The sequence below is a fragment of the Rattus rattus genome, chromosome 3, assembly GCF_011064425.1.
Source record: "Rattus rattus isolate New Zealand chromosome 3, Rrattus_CSIRO_v1, whole genome shotgun sequence".
Taxonomy (NCBI): Eukaryota; Metazoa; Chordata; class Mammalia; order Rodentia; family Muridae; genus Rattus; species Rattus rattus.
This window is the reverse complement of record NC_046156.1, coordinates 207,072,890-207,095,149: the sequence shown is the minus strand read 5'-3', so window position 1 is coordinate 207,095,149 and position 22,260 is coordinate 207,072,890. Positions and strand designations below refer to the sequence as shown.

The following is a 22,260-nucleotide window of genomic DNA, read 5'->3' as shown; positions in this document are numbered from 1 at the left end:
ATACTGGGGGAATTTCCACTGGTGATATTATGAAAACAAATAAAAGAAAACCAAATATACTTTATGAGAAATGCCCCATTCTCCATGAGACAATAAAATTGTCGAAAACTAAGGAACAGTCTTGAGGCTTCCAGTAATGAGACAGGAGAGAGCATTTCAGCAATGTTTTCAATTTGCAAAATCATCTATCACAGAAAAGTAGTCTGAATTGTCTGTCTTGTTTTCAATTTTTCCAAAATATATTCAGATGAAATAACTTGAATTGGCTATCTTGTTTTTCTATTTTACTCCAGATTTATTTCTTATTATAGCTCCTTTTTGAATTTAGATGTTCTCTCTTTGGGGGAATGAATAGCATTATGTTCCATCTTCTTTTGCCAATCTGAAATGAACAAGGAAAAGTTCCAGGATGATAAATTGTTTTCTTCATAGAGTTCTTCTCATTCTGCCAGGCTGTTCAGAACCTTTGGGGATGAAATCCGGACATATACAAGACTACCAGATCACTGCCTCCAGCATCTTCAGAACACTCAACATGGACATGTTCACTTGGGAACCGAGGAAAGCCAGGCTGGACAAGCAAGGCAAAGTAAACGCCTGGACTTCCGGCCATAATGACCAGTCACAATGGTTACAGGTAACAGCATGAAACTATTTCATCACCCACCAATCTTGTGCCTTAAATGATGTCTGAGCTGCTAGCTGAATGTCAGAATCATTATTTTAGAAAATTTTAAATATGCTTTCGTATCTGACTTTGCCAAACTAAGTAAACAGAAATTTCATATGAATTCATTTCTCTGGCCTGTATCCATTCAACATTGACTTGTAGATAAAGGCTGTGGGCAAGTTGGATGGGTAAATTGTACCAGAACACCCTGAACATTCTAGATATAATTTGAGACTATCTACCTTCTATGTCTTATCTGTTCTGATGGTTTGTATTTGATTTTTAAAAATTAATATCAGAATCCAAAGACATTGAAATCATACCACTGTCCTGCAGGGAGTCTCATGATACCATGACTCATGACAAAGTATCTCTTTACCTGTGATTGCTAAGCAATGAGATAATTTGAGTACACTGTCAAACAATTAGCTTATAAAAGAAAAATGTAGATTCTGCAGAGTCTGTTTACAACTTGCAACGAAATAAAATTAACATCTAATTCCTTTTAAAACAGACCTCTTGAAATACCTTTATTTGTAAGATACCTTTATGCATACATAATTTTGTTAATGTCTCTTATGGCAACAGGAACACGATGGCTGAATTTCATAAACAGGTTGATGTACATGAACTCCACTTTGATTTCATACTTGATCAGTAAGCTTAGAAACTTGTGATAAACCATGGTAGGTCTGTAAACCACCACCAACACAACAACAACAACAACAACAACAACAACAACAGCAACAACAACAAAAACCACTTAAACAACAAATACTAACCCTTACCAAGTTTCATCTGTCCTTACTACAGTCACCTGAAGTTTCTAATACTCTTTTTCAGTTGTCTCATTGAGTTTTACAATATCATATTCACACCATTAGAAATGGTCGAATTTTCTTTAGTTGCCTTAAATTTTGCTTGAACTATTATTTAGGTTACAAACGTTATGAGTAGTGATATATGAGTTTCTCTTATTATTTTTATTTTAGATCAGGGGTGTGTTTTCTGTTTTTACTATGTCATCCAAACTGCTTTTCTCATCTAGCCAATAGCACTACATTAATCACATAAGTAACTAGTGATTGTATGTGATGTACTCCTGAAGCCTCTCCTGTACTCAAACATCAGATGCCTCCAGCTCTGAAGACATCACTTGTTTCTTCGAGTTCATCTTTAAGTTGAATAAAATAACAGCAATCTTCCTCTTTCCCGAGGTTGTTAAATGTTCCTTGTTGTCACCGCCCCTCATCTATTTGTTCTGGTTTCACTAATGTCTTTCTTATCCATGCCAACCAAGGCCTCTGATTAACTGGCTTACCAATGACTGGTGATTTTAGCTCCTGAAACGGAGGCTATATCATCTTGAACGTATGACCATTCTTCCAAGCCTTTCAGTAAGAATCCAATTCTCACTGTCACTTTAAGATCTAAGCCACTCCTATTTCTGTGTTCCTCTTGAAGTTCCTTAACTTCTTAGTTTCTCTTCTTATGCTTTAAAAAAATTCTGTTTCTTTAATCATAATACGTGAGTATGTGGGTTGGAAAAATGTTTATATGTGTATGCTAAAATGCAATTTTCAATTGCTTTCTCTAGGCCTAAGAATAAAATATAGATTTCTAATACAGCCTAAAATCTTTCCCTACTTTGCCCTTATTCATCTTTAACAATACTCATTTTAACTTCCTCAAGTTCCTCAAACTCAAAACCATCCAGCTCTCCCTATTCTGTTATGAATTTATTCTTCCTAAGGAAAAGGAGAACACAAAAAAAATCAGCTGTCTGACACCAGATCCTTCAGCTGAGCTTTGGATGTCGCTTATTGTAGAAAGGCTTGTCTGTTGGCTATGCCCTACTTACATCTAATCTAGGATCTCCTATATACATTAGTCTCACATTATCAAGGTTGAATGCCTTTCCAGATGCCTACAGAGGCCTACAACCACACATCGTACTGAATCTGTATATAGATATCTCCCAATATGCTTTGAAGTACTGTCAATTATTCAAAGAACTAAACCCAACCCATTTTGTGCTTGGGTGCCTCCTTTTCATTATTCTAATATTTGGGTATAATTTGAAAGTAATGTAAAACTTCCTGGAACAATTTCAACATAGTAGTGAGGGGATATAACTAATAACTAATGAGCAGGTAGCACACAGGATAGACACACTGAACAAGGATGTGACTTATGTGTTGAGCAAAGTATATGCCAGCTCAAAAGCCCATGGCAACACTCATGGATGATTGCTACGTAAGAACTGTGAAATATTTATTTCTGTAATTTCCACTCAATATTTTAGTATTGGATTGGTTATGCATGACTGGAATAAGAAGGAAATCCATAGAAGATAAGACTGCTGTTTTTAATGTGATTCCTCCATAACCTCACTATAGTAATATCAAGCAGTTTTGAAATTGTAACTCGATGCTAGATTGATAGCTTCAGAATGGCTGGTATATTGCAATGGCTGTCTGTTTGCTTTCTCAGTTTGTACCCTAGTACTTAGCCAAATACAATAGTGGATCCTGGCATGTAGAAGTTATATTATAATGACTTGTCGCATGGAGATAATGATTTTGAAGAAGTTCAAGCAATGTGTTTTGCTCTGTACAGTATGTATTTGATCTTCAGTATAGAAAGCCAATTTTTACATATTTTAAAATCATTATTCTAGGTGTCAGGCATATTAGGTAGGAATTTTGTCATTATATATCAACTTCATGCCTAAAAATTATCAGTAAGATTTTAAATGTATATGTGTGTGTGTATAAAAGATCAAGATTCCAAAACACAATAATAATACATGTACTTTCAAATTCACAGTATGAATAAACTATGAAAAATATCCATTACTTTCCTTAGGATATACTAGGATAAAGACAAATTAATTTTGACAATTGGCTATAAAATATTTAAAATTGTTAAGTATCCAAGTCACCTCTAAGATATTCTGATTATAAGGAAGATTATTCATGATTCATAAAACATTGTAGAGCTCAGAAATATTATACACACAAATAGCAACTTAGACAGATGCTTATATTCTAGAAATACACACACAAAGGAATGGCTAAAGGCAAATTTCTTTAGAAAGGCAAAAATGAAATAAATATATTTACATGAATAGATTTGTGATTTTTTTTCAGAGCAAACATCCATCCATCATTTTATTTAAGATGTCTTCTTAAAGGCTCCTGCGCGCTAGCATTGATTTATTCTCTCGATGATATATTTTCTGTCAATTCTGAGACCACTTCTTCAAGTGGATATCTAATTTTTATCATGTCAAAACATATCCAGACTCTCTGAGGAAAAATAAACTGACAACTTCTATAATTTATTTATTTTTCTGGCATTGTGCAAGGAAAAACTTCCAGAATAGGAGTATTTTTTCATGTTTTCGACTATGGGAATGTAATCTATCCACTGCACATGGTTAGATAGCATTGGTGCTGGTAAGTGTTTAATTGGAAGAATGATTAATGTTTTTTTTTCCATCTCTATTAAATTGAGTATTTATTTACATTTCGAATGTTATTCCCTTTCCTGGTTTCTAGGCCAACATCCCCCTAACTCCTCCCCCTTCTTCTATGTGGGTGTTCCCTTCCCCATCCTCCCCTCATTACCTCCATCCACCAACAATACCTTTCACTGGGGGTTCAGTCTTGGCAGGACCAAGGGCTTCCCCTTCCACTGGTGCTCTAACTAGGCTATTCATTGCTACCTATGCGGTTGGAGCCCAGGGTCAGTCCATGTATAGTTTTTGGGTAGTGGCTTAGTCCCTGGAAGCTCTGGTTGGATGGCATTGTTGTTCATATGGGGTCTCGAGCTCCTTCACATCTTTGAGTCCTTTCTCTGATTCTTTCAATGGGGATCCGATTCTCAGTTCAGTGGTTTGCTGCTGGCATTCGCCTATATATTTGCCATATTCCTGCAGTGTCTCTCAGGAGAGATCTTCATCCGGTTCCTGTCAGCCTGCACTTCTTTGCTTCATCTATCTTATCAACTTTGGTGGCTGTATATGTATGGACCACATGTGGGGCAGGCTCTGAATGGGTGTTCCTTCAGTCTCTGATCTAAACTTTGCCTCCCTATCTCCTCCTAAGGATATTCTTGTTCCTCTTTTAAGAAGGAGTGAAGCATCCATATTTTGGTCATCCTTCTTGAGTTTCATGTGTTCTGTGCATTTGAGGTAATTCGAGCATTTGGGCTAATATCCACTTATCAATGAGTGAATATCATGTGTGTTTTTCTGTGATTAGGTTACCTCACTCAGGATGATGATTTCCAGTTCCCTCCATTTGCCTATGAATTTCATAAAGTCATTGTTTTTGATAGCTGAGTAGTATTCCATTGTGTAGATGTACCACATTTTCTGTATCCATTCCTCTGTTGAAGGGCATCTGGGATCTTTCCAGCTTCTGGCTATTATAAATAAGGCTGCTATGAAAATAGTGGAGCATATGTCTTTTTTATATGTTGGAACATCTTTTGGGTATATGCCTAAGAGAGGTATAGCTGGGTCCTCAGGTAGTGCAATGTCCAATTTTCTGAGGAACCTCCAGACTGATTTCCAGAATGGTTGTGCCAGTCTGCAATCCCACCAACAATGGAGGAGTGTTCCTCTTTCTCCACATCCTCGCCAGCATCTGCTGTCACCTGAGTTTTTGATTTTAGCCATTCTCACTGGTGTGAGGTGAAATCTCAGGGTTGTTTTGATTTGCATTTCCCTAATGACTAAAGATGTTGAATATTTCTTCAGGTGCTTCTCAGCCATTCGGCATTCCTCAGCTGTGAATTCTTTGTTTAGCTCTGAACCCCGTGTTTTAAAGGGTTATTTGTCTCCCTGCCACCTAACTTAGTGAGTCCTTTGTAAATTTTGGATATGAGCCCTCTATCAGTTGCAGAATTGGTAAAGTCTTTTTGCAATCTGTTGGTTGCCGTTTGGTCCTAACAACAATGTCCTTTGCCTTACAGAAGCTTTGTAGTTTTATGAGATCCCATTTGTCGATTCTTGATTTTAGAGCATAAGCTATTGGTGTTTTGTTCAGGAAATTTTCTCCAGTGCCCATGTGTTTGAGACTCTTCTGCATTTTTTCTTCTATGAGTTTAAATGTGTTTGGTTTGATGTGGAGGTCCTCAATCTACTTGGACTTAAGCTTTGTACAGGACGATAAGACTGGATCGATCTGCATTCTTCTACATGCTGACTTCCAGGTGAACCAGCACCATTTGCTGAAAATGCTATCTTTTTTCCATTTGATGGTTTCGACACCTTTGTCAAAAATCAAGTGGCCATATGTGTGCAAGTTCATTTCTGGGTCTTCAATACTATTCCACTGGTCTATCTGCCTGTCTGTGTACCAATACCATGCATTTTTTTTATCACTATTGCTCTGTAATACTGCTTGAGTTCAGCGATAGTGATTCCCCCCTAAGTCCTCTATTGTTGAGGATAGTTTTAGCTATCCTGGGTTTTTTGTTATTCCAAATGAATTTGCAAATTGTTCTGTCTAACTCTTTGAAGAATTGGATTGGTATTTTGAAGGGGATTGCATTGAATCTGTAGGTCGCTTTTGGTAAAATGGCCATTTTTACTATATTAATCCTGCCAATCCATAAGCATAGGAGATCTTTCCATCTTCTGAGATCTTCGATTTCTTTCTTCAGAGGCTTGAAGTTCTTATCATACGGATCTTTCACTTGCTTGATTAAAGTCACACCAAGGTATTTTATATTGTTTGGTACTATTATGAAGGGTGCCGTTTCCCTAATTTCTTTCTTGGCTTGTTTCTCTTTTGTGTAGAGGAAGGCTACTGATTTATTTGACTTCATTTTATACCCAGCCACTTTGCTGAAGGTGTTCATCAGGTTTAGTAGTTCTCTGGTGGAACTTTTGGGATCACTTAAATATACTATCATATCATCTGCAAATAGTGATATTTTGACTTCTTCCTTTTCAATCAGTATCCCATTGTTCTCCTTTTGTTGTCCAATTGCTCTGGCTAGGACTTAGAGAACTATGTTGAATAAGTAGGGAGAGAGTGGGTAGCCTTGCTAGTCCCCGATTTTAGTGGAATTGCTTCAAGTTTCTCTCCATTTAGTTTAATGTTAACTTTTACTTTGCTGTATATGGCTTTTACTATGTTTAGATATGGGCCTTGAATTCTTGTTCTTTCCAGGACTTTTATCACGAAGGGATGTTGAATTTTGTCAAATGCTTTCTCAGCATTTAATGAAATGATCATGTCATTTTTATCTTTCAGTTCGTTTATATAGTGGATTACGTTGATGGTTTTCCGTATATTAAACCATCCATGCATAACTGGGATGAAGCCTACTTGATCATGATGGATTATTTTTTGATATGTTCTTGGATTTGATTTGCAAGAATTTTATTGAGTATTTTTGTTTCAATATTCATAAGGGAAATTGTTCTGAAGTTCTCTTTCTCTATTGGATCTTTGTGTGGTTTAGGTATAAGAGTAATTGTGGCTTCATAGAAGGAATTCAGTAGTGATTGGTCTGTTTCAATTTTGTGAAATACTTTGGATAGTATTGGTATGAGGTCCTCTATGTAGGTCTGAGAGAATTCTGCACTGAACCCAACTGGACCTGGGCTCTTTTAGGTTGGGAGACTTTTAGCGACTGCTTCTATTTCTTTAGGCATTTTGGGGTTGTTTAAATGGTTTATCTGTTCCTGATTTAACTTCCATACCTGGTATCTGTCTAGGAAATTTTCCATTTCCTCCAGATTTTCAAGTTTTGTTGAATATAGGCTTTTGTTGTAGGAATTGATGATTTTTTGAATTTCCTCTGATTCTGTTGCTATGTCTCCCTTTTCATTTCTGATTTTGTTAATTTGCACATACTTTCTGTGTTCTCTGGTTAGTCTGGCTAAGGGTTTATCTATCTTGTTGATTTTCTCAAAGAACCAGCTTTTGGTTCTGTTGAATCTTTGTATAGTCCTTTTTCTTTCTACTTGGTTGATTTCAGCTCTGAATTTGATTATTTCCTGCCTTCTACTCCTCCTGTGTGTATTTGCTTCTTTTTGTTCTAGAACTTTTAGGTGTGCTGTCACGCTGCTGATATATGCTCTCTCCTGTTTCTTTCTGTAAGCACTAAGAGCTATGAATTTTCATCTAAGCACAGCTTTCATTGTGTCCCATAAGTTTGGGTATGTTGTACCTTCATTTTCATTAAATTCTAAGAAGTCTTTAATTTCTTTCTTTATTTCTTCCTGGACGAGGTTATCATTTAGTAGAGCATTGTTCAACTTCCATGTATATGTGGGTGTTCTTTCCTTATTGTTATTGAAGACCAGCTTTAGCCCATGGTGGTCTGATAGGATGCATGGGATTATTTCTATCTTTGTGTATCTGTTGAAGCCTGTTTTGTGCCAGATTATATGATCAGTTTTGGAGGAAGTACCATTAGGTGGTGAGAAGAAGGTATATCCTTTTGTTTTAGGATAAAATGTTCTATATGTATCTATTAAGTCCATTTGGTTCATACTCTGTCTATGTCTCTCTTTAATTTCTATTTCCATGATCTGTCCATTGATGAGAGTGGGGTACTATTATTCTGTGAGGTGCAATGTGTGCTTTGAGCTTTAGTAAGGTTTCTTTTACGTATGTAGGTGCCCTTGTATTTGGAGCATAGATATTTAGGATTGAGAATTCATCTTGGTGGATTTTTCCTTTGATGAATATGAAGTGTCCTTCCTTAACTTTTTTGATGACTTTTAGTTGAAAATTGATTTTATTCGATACTAGAATGGCTACTCCAGCTTGCTTCTTCAGACCATTTGCTTGGAAAGTTGTTTTCCAGCCTTTTACTCTGAGGTAGTGTCTGTCTTTGTCTCTGAGGTGTGTTTCCTGTAGGCAGCAGACTGCAGGGTCCTCATTGCATATCCAGTTTGTTAATCTGCATCTTTTTATTGGGGAATTGAGTCGATTGATGTTGAGAGATATTAAGGAATAGTGATTGTTGTTTCCTATTATCTTCATATTTAGATGTGAGATTATATTTGTGTGCTTGTCTTCTCTTTGTTTTGTTGCAAAACGTTTAGTTTCTTGCTTTTTCTAGGGTGTAGCTTGCCTCCTTGTGTTGAGTTTTACCATTTATTATCCTTTGTAGGGCTGGATTTGTAGAAAGATGATATTGTGTAAATTTGGTTTTGTCATGGAATATCTTCACAGTTAACATATTTCCATCTATGTTAATTGAGAGTTTTCCAGGATACAGTAACCTGGGCTGGCATTTGTTTTCTGTTAGGGTTTGTATGACATCTGTCTAGGATCTTCTGTCTTTCATAGTCTCTGGTGAGAAGTCTGGTGTGATTCTGATAGGTCTGCCTTTTTATGTTACTTGACCTTTTTCCCTTACTGCTTTTAATATTCTTTCTTTATTTTGTGCATTTGGTGTTTTGACTATTATGTGATGGGAAGAGTTTCTTTTCTGGTCTAATCTATTTGAAGTTCTGTAGGCTTCTTGTATGTTTATGGGCATCTCTTTCTTTAGGTTAGGGCAATTTTCTTCTATGATTTTGTTGAAAATATTTACTGTTCTTTTGAGTTTGGGAGTCTTCACTCTCTACCTATTATCCTTAGGTTTGATCTTCTCATTGTGTCCTGGATTTCCTATATGTTTTGTACCAGTAGCTTTTTCTGCTTTACATTATCTTTGATAGTTGTGTCGATGATTTCTATGGAATCTTCTGCTCCTGAGATTCTCTCTTCCATCTCTTGTATTCTGTTGGTGATGCTTGTATCTACGGCTCCTTGTCTCTTCCTTTGGTTTTCTATATCCAGGATTGTCTCCCTCTGTGCTCTTCATTGTTTCTATTTCCATTTTCAATTCCTTCACCAGTTTGATTGTGTTTTCCTCTAATACTTTCAGGGATTTTTGTGTGTCCTCTCTAAGGGCTTCTACTTGTTTACTTGTGTTTTCCTGCATTTTCTACGGGAATTCTTTATGTCTTTCTTAAAGTACTCCATCATGATGATCAAATGTGATTTTAAATCTAGATCTTGCTTTTCTGGTGTGTTTGGATATTCAGTGTTTGCTTTGGTGGGAGAATTGGGCTCCGATGATGCCATGTAGTCTTGATTTCTGTGGCTTGGATTCCTGCACTTGCTTCTCGCCATCAGGTTGTCTCTGGTGTTACTTCTTTTGCTATTTCTGATAGTGGCTTTACCTTCCTATAGGCCTGTGTCTCAGGAGTGCTCTAGACTTGTTTTCCTGTTTTCTTTCAGCCAGTTATGGGAACAGAGTGTTCTGATCTCAGACATGTAGTTATTCCTGTCCACTGGCTTTCAGCTGTCCCTGTGGGTGGAAACCAGAAGGGCCTGTCCCTACTTTTCCTAGGTCCCTGTGTGCAGGGGACCCAGATGGCACTAGGTGTTTTCCTCCAGAGTCAGAAATGTGGGCAGAGAGTAGTCTCCCCTGGTTTCCTAGGTGTGTCTGCTCCTCTGAAAGTCTAGCTCTCCCTCCCACAGGATTTGGGTGCAGGGAGCTTTTTGACCGGCTCCTTTCAGATCCGGGCACAGTCTGGACCACAGGGCTCCTACAGTTTGACTGCTACAATCTTCCCACACCAAGAGGTACTATACAGTTTCCTCTTGGGTCAAAGATGTGGACAAAGGTAGGCAGAAGTGGCAGTCTCTCCTGCCTTGAAGTCTTAGGATTGCCCACACTCCTGGGCGATCTGCTCTCTCTCCCACATGGTTTGGGAGCAGGGAACTGTGGACCTGGATCAGCGAGATCCGAGCGCCAGCTATAAACTGGAAGTGTCCAGTCCCAGAGGAATTTTGCCTTTGTGTGTCCTGAGTCCACCAGGCAGGTCACTTGGAACAGAAAAGTTGGTCTTACCTCTGGTCTTGGGCCTGAAGTCGCTCCTAGGGGTTGGCTTTCATTTGTCCCTGTGGGTGGGAACCAGAAGCTGATTAATGTTTTATAAAAGGATAAAAAGGTATATGGTGATTTTTGAGCTGTTGATATATAGACTACTTTTTATCCTTAAATGAGGTTTCTGAAATCATTAATTTAGTTGTGTTTTTAAATGTAATGCATCAATTGTGAGCAATAGCTCTTCAGAAGGGAAGCCATTCTGTCTTCTCAATTTCCTTCATTGCTCATCCTTTCTAAATTGAGTTTTTAACAAATTACTTTCACATATGAGCAACACATGTAAGAGTTTTACTCAAGCTTAATGTTTTGTCATAACTTAATCAAATAGTACTTGTAAATGCAATGTATTGTAAGTTAATCCTGCTAAATACACTTCCATTATGGCATGTTAGACAGAATTTTTATGTGCTCCTTTAGGAATTTCTATGCTTTAAATATAACTTCAATATGCAATGCTTATCAGTCCTCTAATGATCTTGCCTGTGTCTTCTATGATATCAAATTTCTGGTATGCTCATGCAGATGCCACTATGTTAGTGTTTCATATGTAAAATAACAAATTTTTGTTGAAGTTCACAGACAACCTCCATGGAAGCATTTCCAAACCATGCTGTGGTCCTAAACATTATATATAATCAAAACTTTGTACAAAAAACCCTATCAAGAGAGTTTCCAGGCCAGTCCATGACGGCAGAGGCAGTCTGGTCTACAGAGCAAGTACCAGGAAAGCCAGGGAAACACAGAGAAACCATTTCTCAAAGACCAAAAACAGAAACAAAACAAAACAAACAAAAACAATGGCTTGCGTAGCCCATCTAAAGTTAAAGAACAATTTATTCTCCTAAAACTCTCACTGAAGATCCTATAAAAACAATACCTGATTTATGGATATTTCTCATTCATAATTGTATTACATCAAAATCTTTAGCCAAAACAAAACAAAACAAAACAAAAAACAAACAATTAGAAAGTATCCATTGGCACTGGGCACTACAACTTCACATTTGATTAGTTGTGATTTCTATAATGGTCTCCATTTGTCACGGAGAAATTTCCTCAATAGGACCTGAGGACTACACTTACCTTTGTGTATTATTAAACATATTTCGAGTATAGTTAGAGACTATGTTGGTTTAATAAAGTGGTGGTTATTGGTTGTCCTCCAAGATATATTATTTTACTAGCCCTGGGGGATTGTCTAGGTTTCCAGAACAAGGCATGCTTTCATTCTTAAATGCAATTACAGAATTTTTGGTTACTGCCAAAATATGTGTGCCATTGCTGCACCCTGGCAGTTTTCATGCCACGATGGTCACGGTTGTGGTTCATCAGCATCATATCTGGGTAGAACTCTTGGTTCCTTCCCTCCTTCTGACACATAGGAAGGAGGCATTCAGGTAAATTCCACCCAGCTTAGGAGCACCTGAAGTGCATGGAGTCTTAAGCAATTCTTCCTTAACTTCTAGTACTGAGGAATTCTCTTGGATATCTTTGACCACCCTCCCAAAAGATAGCTGTTGGCTTTTGGGTAAATGATCTTTGCCTTTTGGAGGTAGCATTGTGCGTCCACATGAGAATTTTTTAATATAAACTATATATATATATATATATATATATATATGCATTCTTATGTGTATTAGAGGTTACTTTTTAAATAAATCATTAATAGCAAGAATCTTTATGATTTTTTCAGTCATCTTTTTTCTTCCTTCCTTTTTTTGTATTTCTCTTCTTCATCCATAACAAAAGCCCATTTGTTTTTCATATTTCCTTAGATCAGGTCATGTGTGTCTATGTTTTCCTCTGTATTACCACAAACTTCCACCTTAGTAATGGTCCCTTTACCCTCCTGGTTTCGAAAGTTATTCAATGGTATGTATTAACATCAGAATATTTGAAGCTAGGTGCCTCAAGAGAAGAAACAATATATAAAATTTGCTTTTCCTGTGTCTGAGCTACCTTGCTAAAACAACCCCTATACTAGCAGCTCAGAAATCATTGAGGATAGAGGAGCAGAAGATTGCAGCAGCGAGAGGATCAAGAAGTTTGATGTGAGCTTGTCTCTCCTAGGAAGGTCAGAATTTATACCCATGTAGTCTCACAAACATGACTGCCTGAACATGAGCTGAACAAGAACAAATAGATATACCAAAGTGGGCAGGGAAAGACAATAGAGACCTCAACCTTACTCTGTGAACTTCAGGCAGCTACTTAGCAATGCTTAGAGTTGAAGGAATAGTCTTCCTTATGTAAGAGTGCAGTTGGTTACTCCAAACCAACCCTGAAACCATACATAGACGTAATAGAAAGGAAAGGAGAAATGATACAATTTTATTATGGACTCAAAATGTAAAAATATTTTAAAATTAAAATAAGAAGTAATAAAAAAGAGTATTTCAATAACATTTTGGCTTTGTATTAAAAACCCTCACCATAAATTTGTATAGTTAGATTTCAGTAAAATAGTTGAAAGTCATGTTGATTCTCAGTTGAATTATGAGAAATTACAGACCTACTGTTTCATAATCTCTTCCTATAGTTTGCATAACATCAAGATGTTATCTTAGACACTTCCAAGTTGAATAAAATATGAAGACATGTATGCTGGTTGGTCATTTGTCACCTTGCCACAAAGCAGAGTCATCCAGTAAGATAGAACTTCAAAAAAGAAAATGACTGTATCAGATTGCCCTGTAAGTCTGTGAGGCATTTTCTTGATGATTGATTGATGTGGAATGGACCAGATTAATGTGGGTAGTTTCACCTCAGCAGGTGGTCAAAACAAAACAACAACAAAAACAAAACAAATAACAACAATAACAAAAAGAAAACAAAACAAAAAAACAAAGCCTGAGCAATCTTTAGAGAGGAACAAGCCAGTGAGCAGTGAGCAGTGCTCTTTCATAGTTTCTTCCTGAGTTCCTGCTTCTGTGTTATTTCCCTTGAATTCCTGCCCTGACTTCCTTCAAAGATAGACTATAAAATGAAAATATAAACTGCCAAGGACCAACCACAGCTTGGAGGGGGCTTCTGAGAAAAAGGTGTCTGGGATGGCAAAAACAAATGACCTAAAGTCAAATCATAGCCTATGTTCTGTTTGAGACAACTTTCCAAATTGCTTCTCTCTCTATTTTCCAGACAACTCTCTCTGTTTTTTGCTTGAGACAGTTCTCTAAGCAGTTCTCTCTTGCAAGTCTAAAATATTCTCTGGATAGCTCATCCCTTACGGACTATAAGCCCAGTCATTTATTTTACATATCAATCCAGTTATTTACTCCAGATTGTCTGTTGATTATCCAATGAATCTGCATCCTGTGACCCTAGCCGTTTAATTTTTAGAAGACAGCAAACACACATTTTCTTTTAATATTGCAAGAGAATCCAGAGATCTGTCAGCCTCTGTTAAGAACAGATGATAAACTAGCTGGGTAGAATCTCAGCCTGAAATTACCATTTCAACCACACCTGGACCTAACCTTGCTCTGTCTCAGGCCAATCATGAACTCAAGAATCTGTCTGCCTTTGTAGGCCTAAGCAAACAAATAAACAAAAACTTAGGCTGATGGAATCTCCTATGATCACCACTCCTAAATCTCTTTATCTCCTTCCTTAGTATCTTTCTGACAAGTTGCTTCACAGCTTCTTTTCTTCCCTTATATTCGTGAAGCCCATTATGCAATTCATATTGCATCCTTATGTTTTTGAGAAATTATATTTCTTGAACCCATGTTTTTAAAGTTCTTTCCCACAGCCTTAAGGGCTATCCCAAAGGTCCCAGCATTTACCATTCCCTGAGACATTAACCACACCTTTGCCTCCTAGACTCAATCTGTCTCTGATTACCATGGAGACATTAACATTAGCAGGAGGACGTTCCTTGAAGGAGTAATATAAATTATGATGTACATTATTATACAAATAATCTTTACACCCTCAGAAGCCATGGCATTCTCACGGAGACCAAAGCCTGCTGGTCCTGCCCCAGAGGCAGGAAGCATGTCATTCTGTTCCTACAAAGGCCATGTCAGACTTGGAAATGATCCAAATGCATCCTTTCTCTCCTCAACTTGCTTTTAGTTAAAATGTTTTATCACGGTAACAGAAAAATAAATTAGGACTGTGTGTGTGGTGTGACTATGTGTATGTTTACGTGTGATATGTGTGTCTGTTTGTGTGTGTGTGTGTGGGTCTGTGTGTGTGTGTGTGTGTGTGTATTTGTGTTTCTCCAGTGAAATTCTATCTCTAGATAAACACAGAAATGCAAGGCAACATCCGTTGAAACAGATAACAAATTGCAAGTAGTGTTAATAAATGCCATAGATTGGCATCAGTATAATAAACAAATTTAAAAATAAGTAAATACGACATTGTACTCATCTAAGAGATTTTCTAGCCTTTTACCTAAAAATTAGTAATAAGTACTAACAATTTAAAATGCATACTATGTTAATTTTGGATCGTCCTTACTGAAGCTCTACTTTTGAACAGCCATGTATTGTAATTGCCTCATCATTAACTTCAACAGCTGAGTAAATTTCTCTAACATTTATGATAGTTGCTCAATTGATTCAACAAGAACAGAAAATATTTAATATTTAATCAATCAGAAATGTAAGCACTCCTTATCATAATCTAGTAAATTATAAAATTTAATTCATTTTTCTATGATTCAAGAATCTGAGAGAAAATAATGGAATTGATTTGTATTGATTGAAAAATATATTCTAAAATGATGTATCATAAATTGTTGACAGTGAATAGATTATATTAGTATTCATTACCTTATTGGTGATGATTACAGAAATACATAATTCATTGTCAAAATACATTTACCAAAATTAATAAATGGTAATACAATTTAGTTTATAGACAGCAAAAAGATGCTATGACAAAGGAAATAGCTTTTTTTGGTCTATTGTATTATCGTATTATTATCATGTATTTATTAATTTAAGGAAGTCTTAAGTATTTCAACCAAATAAGTAAAATTAATAAAATGGTTGGGTTGCATGATTTAGTGTTGACACATGCTGGACAGCATCTTAACCCAGAGAAATTAATTTTAATAATAATTTGTTGGAAATGTGTAAGAAATGTTTAAGCGTAATTAAAGTCTGATTTAATTTAGACTATTTCAGATTGTAAAAGTATGTCATAGTCATAGAACTCATACATGCTTTGTCTAAGTCTCTCAACTATCAGTTTACAAGAGAAGTGAGGAAGATGTTTGCAAGGATTAACTAACCACTGGATTCTCAGGAATTGTCAATGAGGAAGTATTCTGATTTTCAATGCGCCCTGCCACTGTCATGCACATGGCAGTCATATGATGAAAACATCCATAAAGAGAATCTGGCACCAATGAGAGGAAAGGCTCTTGGTCCTGTGAAGTCTTGATGCCCCATAACACCAGTGTAGGGAAATGCCAGGGTGGGGAGGGGGGAGAAGTGGGTGGGGGAGCACCCTCATGGAGGGAGGGGATGAGAGTATAAGATGGGGAGGATCCAGAGGGGAAACTTGGAAAAGGGATAGCATTTGAAATGTAAATGAAGAAAATATCCAATAAAAGAAAAGAGAAAAGAAAGAACAAAAGAAAAGTGTATTATTATGGACATAGATGTGAAAAAGTATGATTAACAACTTCTTGTATATTTGAAGTAAATACAAGGAATCAAAAAATGACCTTGCTTTATTTTAAAATATAAAAAAATCTTTAAAAATGTTTATTATCAATTCTATCAAAAGAATTCTCCAGTCTTCCAGTAAAAACTAATAGAAATAAGCAAAGCATAACTTAAAAGGTATTTACATACAAATATTAAATAGGATTTTAGATTCAACATTTAAAAAGTCATGAAGAAAAATGAAGGTATTTGAAGTATTTTTAATAAGCACTATTTAAAACATTAAAGGACTGAATAGCAGGACTTGATACATCCAATTCGTGTGTGTGTGTGTGTGTGTGTGTGTGTGTGTGTGTGTGTGTGTATAATAAGTAAACTTTAATTTGTGACCATAATTATGTTTCTACTTAAAAAATTATAAATTTTCTTGTTTAAACAATGAATTGAAAACCACTCCTGTGAGTAAAAACTAGACTTTGAGAATTAGATTTGGAATCAAATAAACATTTATAAGGACTCATAAGAAAACCTGAGTTTAATTTTAATTGGTGATTCTATTTGACTGTAAAGCAGCCCTTTAAGTGAGCTAACAGGTTTTGTTTAATAGTGAGGTTATGGAGTCAGAGAAGTTTGCTGAAGATTGGACAGCTAATCTGCAGTGCAAAGAGGACACAACACAGATTAGACAGTGCACGCAGTGATATTTACCACAGTATTTACTAGAGTATCTAATAAATGGAGTGACTTCCTTTCTCCGGAGGTAATACCCTTGACCAGTTCTAACCAGCTGAGCCCTAGACACTTATTGTGATTGACAGTTTTTAGTATATCTATTGATCTCCTTTCTTCACTTAATTGCTCTCTGTGATTAAAATCGTATGCAGTTATAACATTAGTAAACATTGGATACTGAACATTTGAAAAGTAGTTTAGTTTTAAAATAGAACATACTAGGAACAAATTATTCTTCTCACAATTCAGTGATATGTAATTATTACATATGTATCACATTCTTTATATTTGTTCTTTGTCCAGGAAACTTGGGCAGGGTTAAATCCACATGGTTTGTTGGTTTGATTTATCCTAGACACTTTTGTAACTTTTGTTTCAAATCAATGATGCTATAATGTTTAGGTAGTTCTGTTTTGCTGATGTTATTATATATGTTTGTGTGTCTGTTTTAGTTGTCAATAATTTGGTTTTTAGTTAATATCAAGATAAAATACTTTTATTTATAAAAAATATTGTGGATGGTGAGACATAGACCTCTGAAACTGCTTTCATATCTCTTCTGACTTGCTTTGTTTTATGGATAATTTACAGTTCAGAATCCTAGCCCATGCCTTCAACCAAACACATATAGTCAGGCTTGTCTCTGAGTATATAGTGTATGAATATATATTGTATTCATATATTTGATCATATATTTATATATTATATATTTATATGTCATTCTAAAAATAAGGATGTGGATTAGCATCATTTTATGAAATTATGTAGCTTTGTATGGAAAACAACTTAGATAATATTACTTAACCCTGAAAATAAGAAAACTGTTTTCAAATTCTAATTTTTGCTTCTAGTTAGTGTAATTTTTTTTTATTAACTTGAGTATTTCTTATTTACATTTTGAGTCTTATTCCTTTCGGTTTCCGGGCAAACATCCCCTAAACCTCCCCTCCCTTTCTTTATGGGTGTTCCCCTCCCCATCCTCCCCCCATTGCCGCCCTCCCCCCAACAATCACGTTCACTGAGGGTTCAGTCTTAGCAGGACCCAGGGCTTCCCCTTCCACTGGTGCTCTTACTAGGCTATTCATTGCTACCTATGAGGTCAGAGTCCAGGGTGAGTCCTGTTTATATTGAATAGTATCTAATAATAGTGGTTTTTTCCAATTAGTAATATATATGTTTACAAATTCACTTTTTTATTTATAATATTCTTCCATTTCCATTGTAGACAATGTCTAAAATGATTTCTGTCATCTTTTTGTCTATACTTGTTTTTAAGTTTTCCAAATGCATTCTACGCATCTATTTTTATCTCATCTTCATGTACTAGAGTTAGCTTGGATGTAACTTAAGCCTAGCTGATGACATTTTAATTTAAATGGGTCATCTTTATGGACCATTCTAATCAAAGAAAGTAATAAAGGATACCTGGCTAGTTGAGAAATACTTCCAATGATCCAAAGAGCATAACTAGAGATGTTTAAATGCATATTTCTTGCTCCAGTAATTATAGTTTTTGTCTTTTGTTTAAATTGAATAATTTCCTTTACAACCATTTCCCTGTCCCTTAAAAGTGAGTATATCATTGTTGTGCTGTTTCTATAAATTTAAGTTTATCCTATAAATACCACAAATCTGGATTTGCCTTCCATTAAAAGAGGCTTCATAGCTGATGGGCATACAATATTCCTATACAGTCTGTATTTTATTGACCATTCTACATTAAAATAGGACACCAAACCCGTACCCATTTTGAAACCTATCTCCCATGCTCTGTAACATAAACTCTACCATAAAAATATCCGTTATTTATGACAGGATTTGCAGATACCTAACATGTTGACCACAGGTTTGCTGAATGTTAGATTTATGTTTTTCCATGTTCCTTTTCTCCTTTTGTTAGTTGTTTTTTTCAATCAGAAACGTTTAAACAAAGCCAGGGTGTATATTTTTTAACTTTACTCAACATGCCTGGTTCTCATATTCCTTTGATTACTTTTTATGCAACATAAACATACTCACGCAAGGATTTTCAGCATGAGGAAGAGAAAAGTATTTAGCTAGAATAGTGATTAATAACTAGTTCTGTGTTTTTAAAACATTAGAATCTTGCAGTAATTGTATTCAAGTTTGCATCTGTCTTAAGTGGCTTCTCTCCCTAGTGTCTATACAGCATAATTGGCAAAAACAAGTGTTGTTAGTAAACGAATGAATAAATTAGGTTTCTTTCCTTCCCACATATTTCAGTCTTTCACAATAAACAATGAGTGATACTTTTGTTAAAATTTGAGTCACCTTTTCCCCTTCTTTTAACTTTCTACCACCTACTGGGGCTTCGGCCTTCATTTCTTGTGAAAAGCACCTTAGAGTTTTAATCCCCACGGCTACCATATTTGATGTCCCTTCTTGAGTACCACAAGGCCCATCTGTTCTGTTAGACATATGTCTGATGATGTGGGAGGAGCTGCAATGCAAGATAATGGTACTAAAAGAACTTCAGAATGCATCACTAAATATAAATGCATATGCTTCTACAGCTGCCTCAAACTCTCTAATGGGATATAGAGACATTTCTAAAAATAAGACAGCTCAGAACTCTCAGTGGAGGAAAGTACACCAACAGCTGCTCAAATCTTCTAACATCCTGGGTGCTCAAGGCATTTGCTCAAAGTGTGGTTAAAGGCTGCCTGCATCTGAATCTTCTAGCTGATTGAAACGTCCTTAACTCCATCCTCTAAGATGCTCATGTTATAGGGGGTGTGTTGCACATAGAAAAGTGAGTTTGGGAACAAATATACTTGGGTTCTTTATGAAAGATGAAGCTTGAAAAAATGAATTATTCCTTGGGAATTATTTTGATGAGCTTACATATATTTAATTAAAATTGCTTGGCTATTAAAAGTTCAGGTTTATGTTGATTTGACATTTATTAAATGAACGAATTTGACAACAAAACGTTAATTATTTTTTACACTAGACAAAATAAAGTCTACTAAAGTAATACATTTAGAATCAGATAAAATCAATGAGAAAGTGGATCTATATTGGCAGTTGTAATTGTGGTTCTCACTGACACGCATTTGATAGAATCTACATAAGAGTTTAGATTGACCTTTAATATATGTACACATACATGTAGACATATTGCTGGACATTCACAATGACAAGAATCTAAACAATGGCCATAAGCATTACCAATGACTAGGAAGGCCTAGGATGAAGTACATACACTTTACATTGAAAATGTATTAAAACTGTTTAAAAAGGCCAATTTGTGTTCAATGTATATGACATTTTTAATAAAGTGGTATATTTTATAAGAGCATACCATAATGTTAAGGGCTTTAAACTCTACTCAGACCCTCTGGGTCCAAATGACTTTTCTTCCAGTAACTAGTTAGTTGTATGAATGCAGTCAAGCAATCCATCTATTTTTAATTATCTCAGGACTCTGATTAGCTAACTAGGGAGGATACTGTATATGGCATAGGGTAGGTTTAAGATTAAGTGGGTTGACATGTATAAAGTTCAGAGGAGATCACTGCTGAGAAAATGTTAGCTACTGTTATGAATGATTTAGTACCTAATGATACTATTCATGGCATCTTCTGTCTTTTAAGGTTAACCGATAAAAATATAGGAAACAGCTGAATATGAATTTCAAGTAAATGATGAATGTGTTTGAGAATAATTTTGTCCAAAAATATTGTTGGGAAATATTCAGAAAAAACATTCTGATTTATATGAAATTCAAACGGAACTAGGAGTCTAATATTTTATTTTGCTGAATCCAGCAATCTTATTTCTTTCTTCCTCTCAGGATAGCAAATCAAAAATAAAAAGACTGGGATACTGACAGAGAGCTGATGATTAGCTAATACATAGTGATTTTAGTAAATTCTTGTCTGGACCATTTTGCACCCTGTCTCTATACTCTGAGAATAAGTGTTGGAAACACTGATAGTATGTTAACATTGAAGATATTGTTATATTGACTTCCATGTCTATATTATCAATCTCCATTATTATCTGAAGGAGATGAAGCAAGTGATTTTTTAAGATTCTGGCTAGTTGTACCAACTGGGACGGTACCTCTATATCTACACGTCAATGTGTGTTAAATTCTATAGGCAGTGTCTTTCAACACAGGGAAGACTTCAGTACAGTGTTTTTCATCTCAGGAATGGACAGAAGTTGCTAGGAACACCACTGAGTTAAAGACACTAAGTCTCCCGTGTCTATGGTTTGTTAAACTTTTCATTTGATGACATTTCACATTTCTAAGATTCGTGTAGATTTGTTTTCTTTTAGGCCTAGTGAGTTCATATTTTTTAAGTAGCTCATATCTTTTGTAATTTGAATTCAAGTCTTTATATTTTTCCCTTACCAAGAGTTTATCTATGAAATAGAGTAAATGGCCATTTCATGGGGCTATAGGACAATTTAATACAATTACACTAATAAGCTTTCTACATGATGCCCAGAGAATGCATATGTCCTGGATGACTGCTATCTTCTCAGCATTAGTACAGTTATTCTAGAAGTTAGCAGTACTAGAGATCATTTGACCCGTACTTTTAGAGGACTGAAGAGGTAACTCAGAAAAATGTTTGCTGCACAAGCATGAAAAGCTGAGTTCTGACCTCCAGAGAACTCATGTGTAATCTTGGTAGTCTTTCTGTGGGATAGGAGGTAGAAACAGAAGTTCCCAAACCTTCTGAAACATGTCTCCCTAGGTGTTGTTCACTGTGGACAATGTACCTACTCTACTTCACATAAGATGGAGGAAAGCCCTTAATCTCAGGTTGTCATCTGATGTTTACATATATATCCTGCCACATGCACACACACATACACACACACGCATGCACACATGCATACATGTACACTCACACACGCACCTACCCAGGCACATGCAGCACACACACTCTCAGGCATGCATGCACGTGCTTCAAAACAAAACAGGAAAGAAGGAACAAAATGATCTTTTTGTGCTCAGATTTAGTTCAATTATTTCATATACTCCAATTTTTATAATTCTGATTTTTTTTTCTGTGACAACTTTATTTGACTACCAACAGAAAATGCTGAGACCCACAACCACCTCTGTTTTTCTGTTTTATGATCCAGTTTTATCAGTTCTAGAAAGACACTAACTTGGTCCAGGTCGTCATGTAGAACCATGAACTGCCAACACACTCATGCGTTCCCCGGTTACATCTATGTTCTTCAACAAATACTCCAAATCTTCCACGTAGAAATATTTCAAGTACTTTTTTCTGGTCCTGGGGAAGGAGCAGACGGTAGTAGACAAAAAAT

General features: G+C 35.9%; 1 protein-coding gene across 2 annotated transcripts in view; it reads left to right on the top strand.

Moving 5' to 3' along the window:
- Window positions 1–22,260, top strand: part of Edil3 (EGF like repeats and discoidin domains 3) — a 498,350-nt gene that overhangs the window by 363,734 nt on the left and 112,356 nt on the right. For both annotated transcript variants that reach the window (XM_032899069.1, XM_032899068.1), the window contains one exon: window positions 453–637. In XM_032899069.1, the coding sequence (XP_032754960.1) occupies window positions 453–637 (185 nt within the window). The remainder of the gene's footprint in view (window positions 1–452; window positions 638–22,260) is intronic.